The sequence below is a fragment of the Trichosurus vulpecula genome, chromosome 6 (assembly GCF_011100635.1).
Source record: "Trichosurus vulpecula isolate mTriVul1 chromosome 6, mTriVul1.pri, whole genome shotgun sequence".
Classification (NCBI taxonomy): Eukaryota; Metazoa; Chordata; class Mammalia; order Diprotodontia; family Phalangeridae; genus Trichosurus; species Trichosurus vulpecula.
The window spans coordinates 114455256-114471313 of NC_050578.1; the positions used below are offsets into that span (position 1 = coordinate 114455256).

Below are 16058 nucleotides of genomic sequence, written 5' to 3' on the forward strand. Positions count from 1 at the left end.
GTAGGCCCCAGAAGAATATTTCTTAGATGTTTATGGTAACTGCTGGCAGGAAGAAAACCACTCAGATTCTCCATGGCTTAATTTTTCATGTGAACAATCTTCAAACCTTTCTCAATCTTGAAATATAACCAAAAAGGTAATCAAAAGAAAGGAATCAAAATGAGAAGAATCATGAATGAGGTCAGTTTTCATTAATGACAACTATTTTCAAGTGAAATAGTGAGATTCAGAGGTATTGTTGAGAAATAGGGAGTAAAAGGGAGAGAAGATTTGTAGCAAGAATGGTCAGATTATATAGAGGAATAAGGAAATGGAAAGAGCCCAGGGTCAGAGGACCTATGTTTGAATCCAAACTCTGCCTGCCACTGAACCTGGGTGACATTGGGTAAGTCTTTCTTTGGGCTTTGATTTCGTTGTTTGTCAAGTACCTTCTAGGGATACATCAGGGATGGTAGGTATAGTGAAACTACATTTTGTTAAATCCAGTTTTCTTGACTAGATTGAGGTTTACTCCTTTAGATTTCAAAATGCAGAGGGTCAAGGAAGAGGATTTTATGGTAGTGGTAGTATAGTGAATGGAGTACGTCACTTTGAAATGGGTTTAAATCTAACCTTTGACCCTTTTTAACTGAGTAACTCTGGGCAAGTCACTCAGTTGCTCTGTGCCTTAGGCAACTTAATAGGATTTTCCTGTTAGTGAGTTCAGAGGGATGTCTGTCCCGAGCATGTGAAGACTTTCCAGGGTGGGATGGGGCATGAGAACAATTTGTTCTAGTGGTCATGAAGGCAGCTTAGAGCTTGATCAGACAACAGAGATGCCAATGTCATCCACTGCATTCTGGGACCATTGTCAGTTGTCCTGACTTTTGTGCTGCCACTAGACATCGATGACTCTAGAAAAGAGAATGAGGCTGATGACTTTGTGTAACTCTGCCTCTCTTAAATCCAGTTCATGCAAAAGTCAAGAAATCACCCCATGATGTCACTGGCCCTCTTCAAAAAGGAAGGACAAACAACGAGGATTTTCCTGTTCTTTTATATATGGATTGATTAAACCCCAAATTTATGGCCTATTCCAGGGGTTTTTTTTAACCACAGATTTAGCAAGAGTCACTGGCCACACATTGTTTGGACTTCATTTAAAACATTAGAGGAAAGTTCATCATTCATTTAGTTTACCTCTTGATGTATACTCTACCCCAATGGCCCTTTCCTTTGACTGGTCAGTTTTTCCCACAGTCTCCATTTTAAGGAAAGTTATGCCCAGGCCAGCCAGGTTTTCATTCCTTCTGTCTCTCTTGACTTTGGTTGGATGTAGGTTAGATTGTGGTATATTTCTAATGGTGACTTTTATCTAATGGTGACTTTTCAAAGATTTTCAAGAGAAATATAACTGGAAAAGGAGGTAGTCCAGTCCTATAAAGATAGGGACAGGTAGCAGATGCAAAAGCCAAGTGCTGCGTTGATATATTTATGACATTTTAAAAGACTTAGTGGAAATGTATTGGCTAAATCTTCAACAAAGGATATATAGAAGCGCATGCACAAAAATCATACAGGATAAGGAAGCATGGACGGGTGACCATTTGTACTGGTAGAGGGAGTATCTACATCAAAGATGCCACTGATTCATCTGTACACTAATCAGAATCAGAAAAGAAGGAAGACAAGTGTGAAACATCAGCCCACCCAAGGGAGAGATGTTAAGGCAAAGGAGGCAAATGATTTAACTGATTTTTTAATCTACTTCTTGGGGTGCCAAGGTAGCATGGTATAGTGGATGAAATATTGGATTTAGAATCAGAAAGACCTGGGCTCAAATCCTGCTGCAGATATTTTTTAACCTGTGTCACCCTGGGCAAGTCACTTAACCTCTGGGTCTCAGTTTCCTCATCTGCAAAATTATTCAGTGATGCTCTGAGTCTCTTCCAGCTCTGAATCCAGGATCTCATCCCAATACCTCATTTGATATTTCTCCGAGCCAGATCTCATTGACATACCTCCACTTTCACTCCCTTTCCTCTTTCATAAACTCACTCTTTATTTTCAGATTATAATTCCATTGTTTGCACAGGGATTGCATGAATCCTTTGAGATATGTTTTGTATGTTCAGTGTTGCAATGTCTTTTGTTTGTTCTCTCATTCTTTTGTGCTACCAAAACTGAACATCAGCTTGCTTGTAGGTGAAAAAGCCATGCTTTCCTTTCTGGAGGGGGACAGCATTTTTTAGTGTAATTGGGAGCCCTTTGTAAAACTCTGCTTTATATTCCACTAGAAATATCAGGGGCTTAAACAAGTCAGTTTACCTTTAAAAACATCAGCTTTTCTTTTTTTATGCTTGTGCACATCTTTACTAAGGGACACACTTTTAACATGAAAAATCATTAATTAAATTCTCATTAGTGGAATAAGGATTTCATTAAAACTTCCTTAAACAGAACATGTTATTATCTTTATATTGGAGTCATGGAAACGTGAGGTCAAAGATGATGTCTGGGTAGTATAATAGCTAGAATTCTTTATTAGAGTCACTTAGACGTTCTGGTTTTCAGAGTCATAAGGAAATTAGAAATTGCACATTAAAGAAGGATGTATGAAGTGAAAATTGAGCTAACCAATTTTATTTTGCCCCTTCTTGCTACCTACAGTCCCAAATATCACTGGCTCATTGGCCATTTAATTTAAGAGTCTCTCTAGTAAATTCTAGGAAATCTGTAGCTTCTCTCCAATCTCTTTGATAGGTATTTTTTCCCCTCACTATTTCCACTTTTTCAAATGTGTCTTCAGATAGGTGGAGATCCTTTTTACTTTCTCTTGTTCAAAGTGTTTTGTCAATAGGCCAGGTGTGTGAGGGGAGGAGAAAGGATTATTTTCATTTGGCAAATGGAAAAAAAACCAAAATGCATGTAGATCTGTAGAGGTGATTCCCTACTCATTCAGATTAAAGCTCTCTGAGAGTAGTGAGTACCCCAAGTGGGCCTTAAGGAAAGTGAAGGATAGTAGTTCAAGATGTGGAAGGAAGGGAGTGCCTTCCAGGCAAAGTGGGATGGCCTACACCAAAACAGGAGACTGCAGGAGGAGATAAGGAGACAGCTGCAATTTGGCTGAGGTGTGTGTGGCATGTGTGAAGAGACACAGTGTAAAAGAAAACCTAAAAGGTTTTTTGGAGTCAGCAAGGGGAGAGAACCTTAAGTGCCAGGCTAATAAATAGCCAGGCTATTTATTTCATAAATAATAGTCACCAAAGTTTCTTGAGCAGGGGGTTGTCCCTGTGTTTTGGGAATGTCAATCAGCCATGTGGAAGATAGATTAGAGTGAGGAGAGAGTAGAGGAGGGATACTACAGCAGAATTAAGAGATCGTTGCAATAGCCCAAGTGAGGAGTAATGAGGGCTTGGACGAGGGTGGTGGCTGGCTGTGTGGGTAAGAAAAAGGGACAGAAGTGAGACATGTTTGGAGGTAGGGCCAATTAGATTTGGCAACTGAAGGAATGTGGAGGGCGAGGGAGAGTGAAGTTGTGAATCTGGGTGACGAAAACGAGGGTCATACCCTTAACCTTCTCCTGAAAAGATTCCCATCTCTTTCATGAATCATAAACACAATCAATTATAAAAGGAACTTGAGGAAAAACTTGAATTTAGGAGGGATCATTAGCATCTTCTAGGTGCAGTTTCTGTTTTACTTAAAAAGCATTTTTAAGGGATTACCACCTATTAGACACCCAAGAGGCAAAGACAAAAATCCCTGTCCTCAAGGACCTTACATTCTTTTGCTTTTTGTTTCTCATATGACACATCATTACATTATTCTAACACCCTCTCCCTCTGACACCCTGCCCCAAAACTTCTTGAAAGCAGGGGCTATCCTTTCCTCATCTATCTCTCCTAGCCCTCATACAATACTTTCTCCAGCACTTTAAGCATCACTGATTTTGTCACCACAGGTACTGTCTGCCCTAACCCCACTTACAATCCTCTACAAGTTTGTGTAGACAGCCTTTGAGAATTGCTGTGGCTATTTTTTTTTTCACTTTATGCTCCCTTTAATCCACTCTGGTCATTCTGGTTTCACTTTGCAGTCACTCCTAGCTAGACTGGCTCTTAGACATAGTCCATCATCAACCTGGTACTTCACCTCTTTCTTATAGCATCTGTCAAAGCTTCAGCTCCGTTGGCAGAGCCTTGAAGGATTCAGGTTCACTGCCACATCATGAGACATCAGAGGAAGACTTTAGTGTGGGATACATGATAGACACAATAAGACAATGAACCTTTGCTATTTATACAGCTAAATTGATACATGGATAGAGCTTATTATGCCCTGGTCAGTATGCTATACATGGAGACTTAGAAGCAAATATGAAACAGTCTGCCCTCGATGAACAACTTATGTTTTATGAATTCTTTCAGGGAACATGAACATGAATAAATACATACAGAACAGATGCAAAAGGAATATAAGGTATTAAATGACAAAAAAATCATTGAATTGGGTGCTCTGTTCTATTAATTTTAGAAGCTTTTATTTTGGGTTCGGTCATAACTCCATTATAGTAAACCCTCTAGCTTTTCTAATTGATAGATATATGAGCTGCAGGAACTGTCAAGTGCTGTCTCCTTTGATCCTAGATTTCAGGAAACTTTGTCACATACTGGTGAATAAGGACAATTAGCCTAGGTGAGGCAAGAAATCTGGGGGCCCACTAACTAACGTTGCCAATAGGGCCCCATCCATCCATCCATCCACCCACCCACCCATCCATCCATCCATCCGTCCACCCACCCGCATCTCACATCTCTCTCTCTCTCTCTCTCTCTCTCCACCTATTTATCTGTTTGTTATCTGTCTGCCACATACACTTATTTATTTCATTTGTGCTGATTCTTTATGCTTATGGCATACAATTTGAGGTGTTCAGTTCTTAATGTGGGAAAAACTTTTATCTTGGGAACTTTTCTTCTTCAGCTCCAAATAAACTCTGTCTTTCTTCAGCACTGACTTTTCAGTTCTATTTTAGAGGCAGCTCAGAATATTGGGAAAAACGGTGGATTTGGAGAAAGGAGATCTTACTCCTAGTTCTGCCATCTAGTTCTGTGATTCTGGATAAGACAGTTAAGTTTTTTCCTCATCTGTAAAATGGGTTGTGCTGTTATTTACACCTTACAACAATGTCATGAGGAAAATGCCTTACCATTTTCTTTAAGACATTATATCAATTTGCATTATTTTACATTCCTTAGAACAAGAGTTCTTAACATGGTGCCCATGGATGTGTGGATAGATTTCAAAGGATCCATAAATGTGTATGAGAAAACAAAATTACATACTTGCTTTTATTAACCTCTAACTAAATTTTAGCATTTCCCTCCATTTAAGTTTTTTGTTCAGAAGTTATTCTGAGAAAGGGTTCAGAGGCTTCACCAAAATGCCAGAAGCGTCCATAACACAATAAAGATTAAGAACCCAGTTCTAAAGACTCAAATGCTTTTGACAGCAAACAGTTGCCCATGCTAGGTGGTGTTATCAGCAACTTCTGGGGTGGGTAGTACGGAGAATCATAGATTTAGAACTAGAAAGATCCCAGAGACTATCATTTTATGTCTGAGAAAACTGAGGCCCAGGAAGGTTAAGTGACTGTTTCAGAACACACAGATATGTGACAAATTGGATTTGAATTTCACCTCCTCTGACTGCAAAACCAGTACTCTTTCCAACTTAGGATCCTCAACTTGTAATTGAATTCTCTTGGGAAATTTAGGATAAAAAATTAAGATAGTCTAATTTCAGTAAGAATCTATTACCTAATGCTTTTCTCTCCAGATGTAACATGTTTTATTTGTCTCTCAAGTGCCTATCATAGTGCCTGGTACCCAGTACCTACTTAATAAATGGGGGCTAATACACACACTTATCACTAATAAGCAACTTGTTTGTAAGTGCAGATTCATGTAACATAAACTTTAAGTGCTAATGAGAGGTAAAACAAAATACATAGTCAAGTGGCTAAAGTAGGGAAAATATGCTTCAAGACCAGCAACGATATTTTGGGATACGCTGACAGCATTTGGCTCTGCCAATTTGTGATGTACGATCTTGTTTTGTGGCCCCCTGGCACCCCAGACTAGATGATGAAGGGTGCTACAATAGAAACCTAGAGCCTGGTGAGGTCAGTACTGCCACAATTTAGGGGAATTCTAGGTTAAATATTCTACTAGATTGTAAGCTTCTTGAGGGCAAGGATTAGCTCTTATCCCCAGGGCCCAGTATAATAGTAGGTGCTTAATAAATGTTAATTGGATGAATAAATGTTTTAAAGTTATGGATAGGTCACGTTGTTTTGAGGTTGTATAATATCATGATTACACGTACTGTATTGTATTTGCTTCTAAAGGTGACACAGTGAATAGAAAGCTGGGCTTAGATTCAGGGAGACCTAAGTTCAAATTCTGCTTCAGACTTGCTAGCTGTGTGACTCTGGGCAAGACAGTTAACTTTTTCTAGACCTTAATTTTTCTTATCTCCCTCCGAATGAGAGAGTTAGACTCTGGTCTCTTAGGTTCCTTTTAGGTCTAGATCTACGGTCCCATGAATGTTTTATTTCTGTATCATATTATATTCTATATCATACTAATACAAATAATACACCTCATCCAAGATATCTTTGAAAGAAAAATATATAATGAATAAGTTATTATATCATAGATGTTATACTCATATAATGTTATAAAAATATAGCGAATAAGTTATTTTGATTATTATAAATACCCAAATTAACTGTAAAGGATGTATGAAGATACTATCTGCATTCAGAGAAAGAATTGATAAATAGAAGTATGTATAGAATAATTTTACACGTGTGTGTGTGTGTGTGTGTGTGTGTGTGTGTATAACCATCACTAGGGTGGGGTTGGATAGAAAAAAATTCACATGATAAATTTGTTGTAAATGATTTGAAAGAAATAGCAAGTTGTACTTAGATTTGCAGCTTCATATCCAATCACCTTTTTATTGCACTGTTATAGAAATGCTTATTTTTTCCATAAATATGTACTAATGTAAAGAAATGAAAAAGGAAAAATATATTTATACATGAATACATATACATATGTATGCACATATGTGTATGCGTGTGATTGTCTGGAAAATAACACATTATTATAGCACTCAGCTTTTAGATAAGCCAGATTCGAGAAAATGTGTGTTTTGTGTTTGAACCAATACAATATTTTCATCTATTCCAAAAAGTCTGCGCTGTAATATAAGAGGAAAATGCAATAGCAAATCTTTAAGATGCTGTAACAAGCCAGTAGGTTCTGTGATGCTGAGCTATTTCAACTTGACATACCATTGCAGTTGTAAAACGTGATTTTCCAAAATTCTGATAAAGGATAAGGTGATTTGAATAGTTGATTTGACACGCTTGTCTCTTCTTGCAGGTGATATGAATTTGAAAACTCTTGGATTTTCCAGCATGAAGTTTAGCAGCCTGTATTATCATCTGCCTCATCTAAGGGCTCATGAAAACAATATTTACCCAAATATTATCTTTGGGAAAAATAGAACAGGAGGTGAGGCATAAACTTTAATTAGTGAAGTAAATTGCATCTGTGTTAAAGCTAAGGGGATCAAGAGAGAGCCTGGTGTAGGCTACTGCAAGGCTACTTGGAGATAACTTAATTCATTCAGTAACAAACCTCTGCAGGGTAGTGTCAGCGGAAGCCTTCAGGCAATGGGCAGATGGCTGCTTATCTAGGATATTGTAGAGGGGGGTGAGTCTTTTTGAGATGCAGGTTGGGTAAGATCAGGGGTAGGGAACCCGTAGCCTAGAGGAAGCAGGTTCTCCACCGTTGGACTAGATGGTCTCTGAGGGTCTTTTTTTTAACTCAGAGATTGTGTAATTGATCATTGTCTCACTTTGAGTGCCAGCCTGTTATGTAATAGGAAGATGATCGCTCAATAAAGGGTAGCTCCCTTGGAGCAGCAGAAAGAACCCTGGCTCTGGAGTCAGAGGATCAGGGTTCAAATTCCCTTCCAGCTATAATTCTAATAAAAGAAGGCCTGGGACTAAATACTGCAAACTGTATATGAAAAATATGACTTCCTGATAGGCATAAATAAATGTACGAAATAGTCCCCAAGCCCTCTTTTTTCCAGAGATGAGGGGTAGGAATGGTTTAAGTTGCTGACATAATATGACACAAAATGAGTCCTTTCCCATTTACTAATATGGTTATAACAAATATATTTCATACATTATTTTGTCACATCAAAAGAAAAGTCTTGTTGTTAAAACAAAAGTTTCTCTATTACTTGAAATGATATGGCTCTATCCTCTTGTGTCTGCAGTCTCTGTGGTGATGGGTGTTCCCACCATAAAAAGAGAGAAAGAAAGTTACCTGATACGTACGCTGACTTCTCTCTTCTTCCAAATGTCCAGATTAGAAGAAGAAGATTGTCTCGTGGTTATCTTTGTAGCTGAGGTGAGTATGAAAAAGTGGCCCTTTGATGAAAGATAAAACACATCCTCACACCCCAAAACAAATGTTTTGGTCAGGGTTTACTAAGATTTCATCCCCTAGTTCTCCATCAGAACTAGTCTTAGGAAGCCTGACTTGAGGGAGGCACTTATTGGCAGATTCTCACATGTGATAAGTTGCAAACTAACAAGTTGTAAGTATATTGTAGGTAAAAATATACCATGTTACTTCTTGAGGAATTTTAGCTCAAAAACAAATATTCCAATCTGCCAGTTGACTTATTTGTATAGGAAATATGTTTGCAAATGAATACACCAATAATAAGCAAATTCCCTCTTCCTTTCCTTTAGTTTGTTAGTAGGGTTGTATTAGTTTCCTACTCTCCCTCTGGCAATGAAAATACTTTACATAGGTATCTTAGAGGTCCTTCTGCTCACCTCCCACAAATCATTCAGACAACTAATCAATCAGGAAACATTTCTTAAGTGATTACTGTGTGCCAGACACCTTGCTAGGACCTGGAATATAAAGGCAAAGTGACAGCTGCCCCTGCCCTCAAGGAGCTCATTACATTCTTGTGAAGGAGACAAGAAATGTGTATGTATGTGTATCTGTGTATGTTTATATGTGCACACATACATACACACATGGATGTGTGTGCGCACACACGTATGATACATGGAAAGGTAGGTAGTTGCCTTAATGTGTTATAATTTGAAGCTTGTTTTATTAATTCTACTCTGAATTGATAAATAGACATGAGGCCATAACTACTGCTCCAGATCCTCTTCCCTATTATCTTTTCTGAGGAAACTATTGACACTTTTTTACATCATCATTGTTCTTTCTATGGTGTGCCCCTTGTTTATAGTATACAGTTGTATAGCTTTATTCAGGCATTTTTCTTTCTGCCCCTAAACTTCAGCTTAAAACACTCTTGGTAAGGTCACAAACCTCTTGCCAAATGTGTTGCCTGCTTTTGCCTGACATGGCCCATCTCTTGCCAGGAGCCCATTGTTCTGATACATAAGACATGGTAGTGGAGAGTCAGCCGTTCATGTCCCATACTCTCTGTTCTTTCAGTGGTCTGACCTTCAACGGGAAGGCAAAATAAAAACATCACCCATGCTCCCAGCCAGAATTTCATAGTCCCTGGAAAGATGTCTCAGGTATCTTCTGGCTATTTTATCCATGTGTACCTTTGTGGATCAGCTTTAATAACAGGATTCCTCTTAGCAGTGAACATTCACAAGTCCCTCCTGTTGTAATGTGGGACTCAAGCTGGTGCTTTTCAGTCACTCAGCAAGCCCTTATTGAGCCTCTGCTATGTTCTAAGCACTCTACTAGGTGCAGGAGATACAAAGTCAAGGCCAAAATGATTCATGGCCTCATAGAATGTCCATCCAGCTCTGGGAATGCATATGGTCCCATATCAGTACATACAAAATAAGTACAAGGTCATTTCATGTAGGTGGTGTTGCCTCTGCTTTGTTTGGAAGGAGCTTCGGGATTCTCAGAAGTAGGAGTGAGGAGGTGTAGCACATTCCAGAGATGGGGGACAGCTACTGAAATGTATAGTAAAAGCAGAAAGGACATTCTGGTTTTTGGTTGGGTTTTTTTTTTTTGGTTTTTTGGTAGGGCAGTTGGCGTTAAGTGACTTGCCCAAAGGTCACACTGCTAGTACATGTGTCAAGTGTTTGAGGCTGGATTTGAACTCAGGTCCTCCTGACTCCAGGGCTGGTGCTCTACTCACTGCACCACCTTGCTGCCCCCAGAAAGGACATTCTATATAAAAAAGAGCAAGAAGGCTAGTTTGACGGAACTGTATAGCGTGCATGAAGGGGAGTGATGTATATAATAAGCCTGGAAAGACAGGTCAGATGCAGGGTGCAAAGAGCTTTGATACTAGGGGTAGTAAGGAGCAACTGATGCTTATTAAATGAGGGAGTACAGTGGTCAGAGCTGTGCTTCGGGAAAATCATTTTGGCAACTGTGCGGATGTTGGATTTGAGAGGGGAAAGGCTTGAGGCAGGGGACTTCATTAGTCCCCAATAAGTTCCTAATTGGAAAGCTGTTGCATTTGTCCAGGTGAGATGTGATGAGTACCTGATCTAGCATGGTGGCTGTCTTATTGGAAAATGTGACAAGTGGTGTAGAAATAGAATTGACAAGACTTGGCAAATGATTGGATGTGTAAGATGAAGGGTAATGAAGAGTTGAGGATTGTTCTAAGGTGGCAAACCTTCATGACCAGCATCATGTTTGGTGCTTTTGACAAAAACGGGGAAATTCTGAAGAAGGGTAGGTTTTCAGGAAAAGATGATGAGTCTAGTTTGTGTATATTGGGTTTGAGATGCTATTTGACATACAGTTTAAAATGTCCAAGAAGTTGGTGATTTGGGAATCGAACTCAGGAGAAGGAGCTGGGTTGGCTAAAAGATATACATAAAGCATTTATTTTATTTTATTTTTTGATAAAGCATTTATTAACCACCAAGTGCTGCTCATTGTCCAAGACTTAGCTAGGTGCTGGGAACACACAAGGGGGGGAGCGGGGATCCAAAGAATAGTCTGGAGATTCAAGGGCTGAGCCAGGTTTGAATTGAGCTTTATTGGTGTGGCTACTTCCGCAAATGGAGGGTTCTAGGAGGAAGGAACTTACCTATCAGAGGAGGAGGCCATGAAGGTGGAGTTAATGCAGGGCTGAGAGGGCCACCCATGGCTCATGCTCTTCTCTGTGCCTAGAGTGTCTTTTTCTTTTGAATTTTTATCTGGAAGGAACTTTAGAGATTAACTAGTCCTCCTTTTACTGTGAGGAAGACTAAAGCCCAGAAGATTAGATGACTTATCCAACATCTCAGAGACTGTATTTGAGCTAGGATTTGAGCCCCTTCTCTCAGGCTCCAAAGACAGTTCCTATTCCATATTCCTATGTAAGACATGCTTCTCACATAAAATCTTTAATATAATAACTATTATGAAACAGGTCCCTAAGTGTCCTTATTTTACTTTACTCTGTTGCTAGAATGATATAGATTCTGCCAGAACCTTTTCTTGGACAATGACAGTTCTTGCAAAGGCAATTGAGAATTCAGGGGTAGCCTTCTCTATCTCCAAGACAACTGAGGGGTAGCCAGAGGGTGTTGTAATGCAGTATGCTGTTTTTCCTGCATGTGAATTGACCTCGTTGGAAATTTGCTTGACACTGAAATTCAGGTATCAAGGGCAATTTATTATTATTGAGGAATCCAAAGGAATTGGTAAACTTTCCTGGTGAGGAACTGACTCTGCCCTTTGGAAGAGGGAGTGGAGAATACAGGAGTGAGACCAGCTTTATTCTATTAGACTGACACAGATTGATGTACCATCAGCTCAGTACCTCCCTTCAGAGAAATGATTGGTCTTTCCCCTTCTGGGTTACAATCTTCCCTATACCGCCCACCTCCGTCCCCCCATATGTAACTCCTTGGTATGTTCCCCCCACCTCAACATATGTCCCATGTTCAAAAATGGCGGAAAACTCCTCCCTCTGGGTGTGTAAGGTAATATTCAGTTAGCCAATTAAGCATGCATGGTAGCCATTTGACCCAGTTTTCTCTTCAACCCTGACAGTTATCTGCCCGGTTTAAATCAGTTTTCCTAACATCCTGAATCTGTGTTTTCTACAAAACCACAAACTTTATTCTGTTTGGCTGGGGACCCTCATCCTGGTTAATTTTTACTCCTTCTTTGTTCAAGCTGACACTTCATTAATTATTCTGTGGAACTTAATTAGCTCACTGTGGAAACCTAACTTTTATTAATTTCTCACAACCTCTTAAGAGCACTGTATCATATACAGTTATAGTGCCAGGACTGTGAATTTTTTCTTTTTTCATCATAAACTCTTGTGAGACTTTATTAAGATCAACAAGTTGGAAGCATCAACTTTTTTTATTTTTTTATTCCACTTTTTAATTTTGGAGGGGGGATGGCAAGGCAATTGGGGTTAAGTGACTTGCCCAAGGTCACACAGCTAATAAGTGTGTCACGTGTCTGACGCCAGATTTGAACTCAGGTCCTCCTGACTCCAGGGCCAGTGCTCTACTCACTGCGCCACCTAACCACCCCAGCATCAACTTTTGAGCAGCTTTTCACCTTATCCTTTATTTTTCAGAGTACTGTTATGCTTTAATCACTGTATTTCAATGTTGAAGGTATTTTGCTGAATTGTCACTTTCTGAATATGACAAGTTTTTCTTTTTCTGGGAAGCTGTGGTAAAGAAGAGTTGTGTCACTTAGCCAGTATCATAGAGAACCAATATTAGCATTCAGTATAGTTGGGGTTTAGACTGTGGGAACCCCCTTGAGCCCCACCCTGAATCTTCTCACTTAATCTGGCTTTTCATGGCCAAATAGCCTAACCTAGCCTTCCACTCACCACCCTAGATCCCTTCCTTCACATTATTCCCCTCCATCTACTCTATCAACAAGTTAGTCTCCTCCAGTATCCTGAATAAATTCCCTCTTCTTCCAGTTCCATGCCCTTAGTCATTATTGTGGTTCAGTCCTGACGCTGTGACCTCATTTGGGACTTTCTTGGCAAAGATACTGGCTGTTTCCTTCTCCAGCTCATTTACAGAAGAGGAAACTGAGGCAAACAAGGTTAAGTCACTTGACCAGGGTCACAAAGCTAGTAAGTGTCAGAGGCTGGATTTGAACTCAGGAAGAGGAGTCTTGACTCCAGGCCCAGCGCTCTGTGCACCATGGCGCCACCTGGCTATTCAGGCTGTTCTTTATTCCTTCAATGTTCTTACTTCCTCTCTTTCCCTGTTAAATTCCTTCCTGTCATTTTAAAGGGCAATTGACATACCAAGTCCTCCAGGAAACCTTTCCTTATTCGAGTGTCCCTCCCACTTTTGTGCCCTATTCTGGCAGTACTGTGTTTTCTCATCAGACCTCACGTAATATTTTATATTAGGATGTTCTACTGTATTCATCATGGAACATTGGGTATTATAGTGTCTTATAGTTCAATACTGGATGGTAAGCTTCATGAAGGCGGGAACCATATCTTTAAACTTTGTGTCTTCTGATTTTAGCAGAGTGATCTATACTCAGTAGGTATTTGATAAATGAATTTAGGGTAGTGAAAGATGACATGGCCCCTAACCTTGAAAAGATGATGAAATTAAGGTCTATGAAATAGATGATCTTATGATGACTCTTCAGAACTATAGATACTTCAGAGTGTCTTTTTTTTTTTTTTGAGGGGAGAACCTTCAGCACTCTGTTTTGTCCCTCACAATTCTTGCCTGGGTCTTTGTGCCTCCCAATTCAAATATCTGTGTCTAGTAAGTTGTCCATAGTTCATACCTGAGCTGGTAAATCCCATACCTGTCTGGCAAATAAAAGAGCCTGTGGTGGGAATCACAGGCCTAACTCAGTCCCTGCTTGTGTTGTTTTGTGGTGACTGGCAGGGCACCAACCACAAGTGGTTTTGTATTAATGCTGTGTTTTGGACCATTTTCCTTAGAAACAATGGTTAACTTATAAGGGGATTAATGGTTTATGGTCAGACTATACTATAAAAAAAGACCTATGTAGTTGTGGATTGAGATTGGACCTAGTGCCAGAAGTTCTGGATTTGAATCATTTACTTTGGATAAGTCACTTAAAATCTCTGATCCTCTTTGTTACCTCATCTGTATAATGGGTGTAATAATATCTGCCTCTTGCGATTGCTGGAAGGATCAAAAAAGACTATGTAAAGAGCTTTGTAGCTACAAAATGTTATGCAGATGTCATCTATTATTATTCCTAAAGGGGTCCTTGGTGTAGGTGTAGAAGTCTCGGTGGCCTTCAGGACTGTCACTTAACTTCTCTAAACTCAGTCTCTTCTTCTGTACGATGGGCATGATAATGCCTATTGCACCCATTTTGCTTTGCTTACTTTATTGTTTTGCTACCATGAAATAATGTATGTACAGTACTTTGCAAAGCTTTAAGCCCTGAAGTGGCAATAACCCAGCCACTCCTGGTATCGCTACTTCAATTGCTGCTATAGATTAGTTTATTTACTAATGGTAGTCATTTGAATTTTATCAGAACATTAAATATTTAATGTAGAATTTGGCTTCCTCTTTTTCATTCTCAGATCTGATTCTCCTTTTTTTGCCGTGTTAATAACATTTTGTGCATTGAAATTACAATTATAAAAATAACTTATTCTAAATTGGGTGAGGGATGACATGAATCCTAATTATGTACCTGTCTACCACTTTAAATTCTCGCATTTAAATTCAGGCTAACCACTGAATTTTCCATGCTGAAATTAATCATTTAATGACTCCCTCAGGAAGTCTCTTGTGGTAATCTCTAACCTGTATGTTCCCTGGTCTGCTAAGCCTGAACTAAATTCCTAAATTTTAAGTAGCCCCAGGCAAAGGAGACTCATCTAGGGTTGATTTGTTCACTCATTGTTATTCAAGGAAAACCAACATAGCCAGAAAACTTTTTCTCATGATTAAATGAAGTGGTGGTATCCATAATGATATTTTGCTTTTAAAAAATTAACATGCCAGGCATTATATATTTAAATATATGCTCTCCCCTTTAGGTCACCACTATTCGAGTCCACATGTGTATTTCAAAGATGCTGTCCCTGCTTAAAACCCCTTTGGAACTGCTTTTTTGTATTTCCTTCAGTGTCTTAACTTTCTTTTAAATGTTCATCCAATCCTAGCATTTCAGAGTTGCAAGAGACCTCAAAGGCCATTTAGTCCAGTCTATACTTGGCTAAAAATATTCCTTACATCCCCAACAATTAGCCCACCTGAGGTTTGAAGATGTGCATCGAAGAAAGGCCACGACTTTTTTTTAATAGTACTTTATTTTTTCCCCCAGTTACATGCCAATAAAATTTTTAGAATTAATTTTTACAAGATTTTGATTTCCAAATTTTTCTCCCTCTTCTGAAAATGGTAGATGGTTTGATATAGTTTATATATGTGCTATCATGTAAAAAATATTTCCACATTAGTCACAGTTGTGAAAGAAAAAGCATTTTTAAAAAAAATAGGAAAGATTAAAGTAGGTGAAAAAGTTTTGATCTGCATTCAGAGTCCATTAGTTCTTTATCTGGTTATGGATAGCATTTTCATTTGTGAGTCCTTTGTACTTGACTGGGATCGTAGTATTGCTGAAAAGAACTGAGCCATTCGTAGTTGATCATCATATGGTGTGGTCGATACTGTGTACAATGTTTTCCTGGTTCTGCTCATTTCACTTTGCATCAGTTCATATACATCTTTCCAGGTTTTTCTGAAATCCGCCTGTTAATCATTTCTTATTGCACAATAGTATTCTATTACATTCATATACCACAGCTTGTTCAGTCATTCCCCAACTGATGGTCATCCCCTCAATTTCCAATATTTTGCAACCATGAAAAGGGCTGACAGAAATATTTTTGCACATGTAGGTCCTTTTCCCTTTTTATGATCTTTTGGTTACTACCTTTTCAATTGCTTTTCTAGTCATAGATTCATTAGAGTGGGAAGTAGTCTTAGGCTCAACTAGTCATTTATCTTCATTTTACAG

General features: G+C 39.0%; 1 protein-coding gene across 1 annotated transcript in view; it reads left to right on the forward strand.

The window, feature by feature from the left end:
- MGAT4D (MGAT4 family member D) overlaps nt 1–16058 on the forward strand; it is a 109140-nt gene that overhangs the window by 12230 nt on the left and 80852 nt on the right. The window contains exons 3-4 of the mRNA XM_036765003.1: nt 7437–7568; nt 8347–8480. Coding sequence (XP_036620898.1) covers nt 7437–7568; nt 8347–8480 — 266 coding nt within the window. The remainder of the gene's footprint in view (nt 1–7436; nt 7569–8346; nt 8481–16058) is intronic.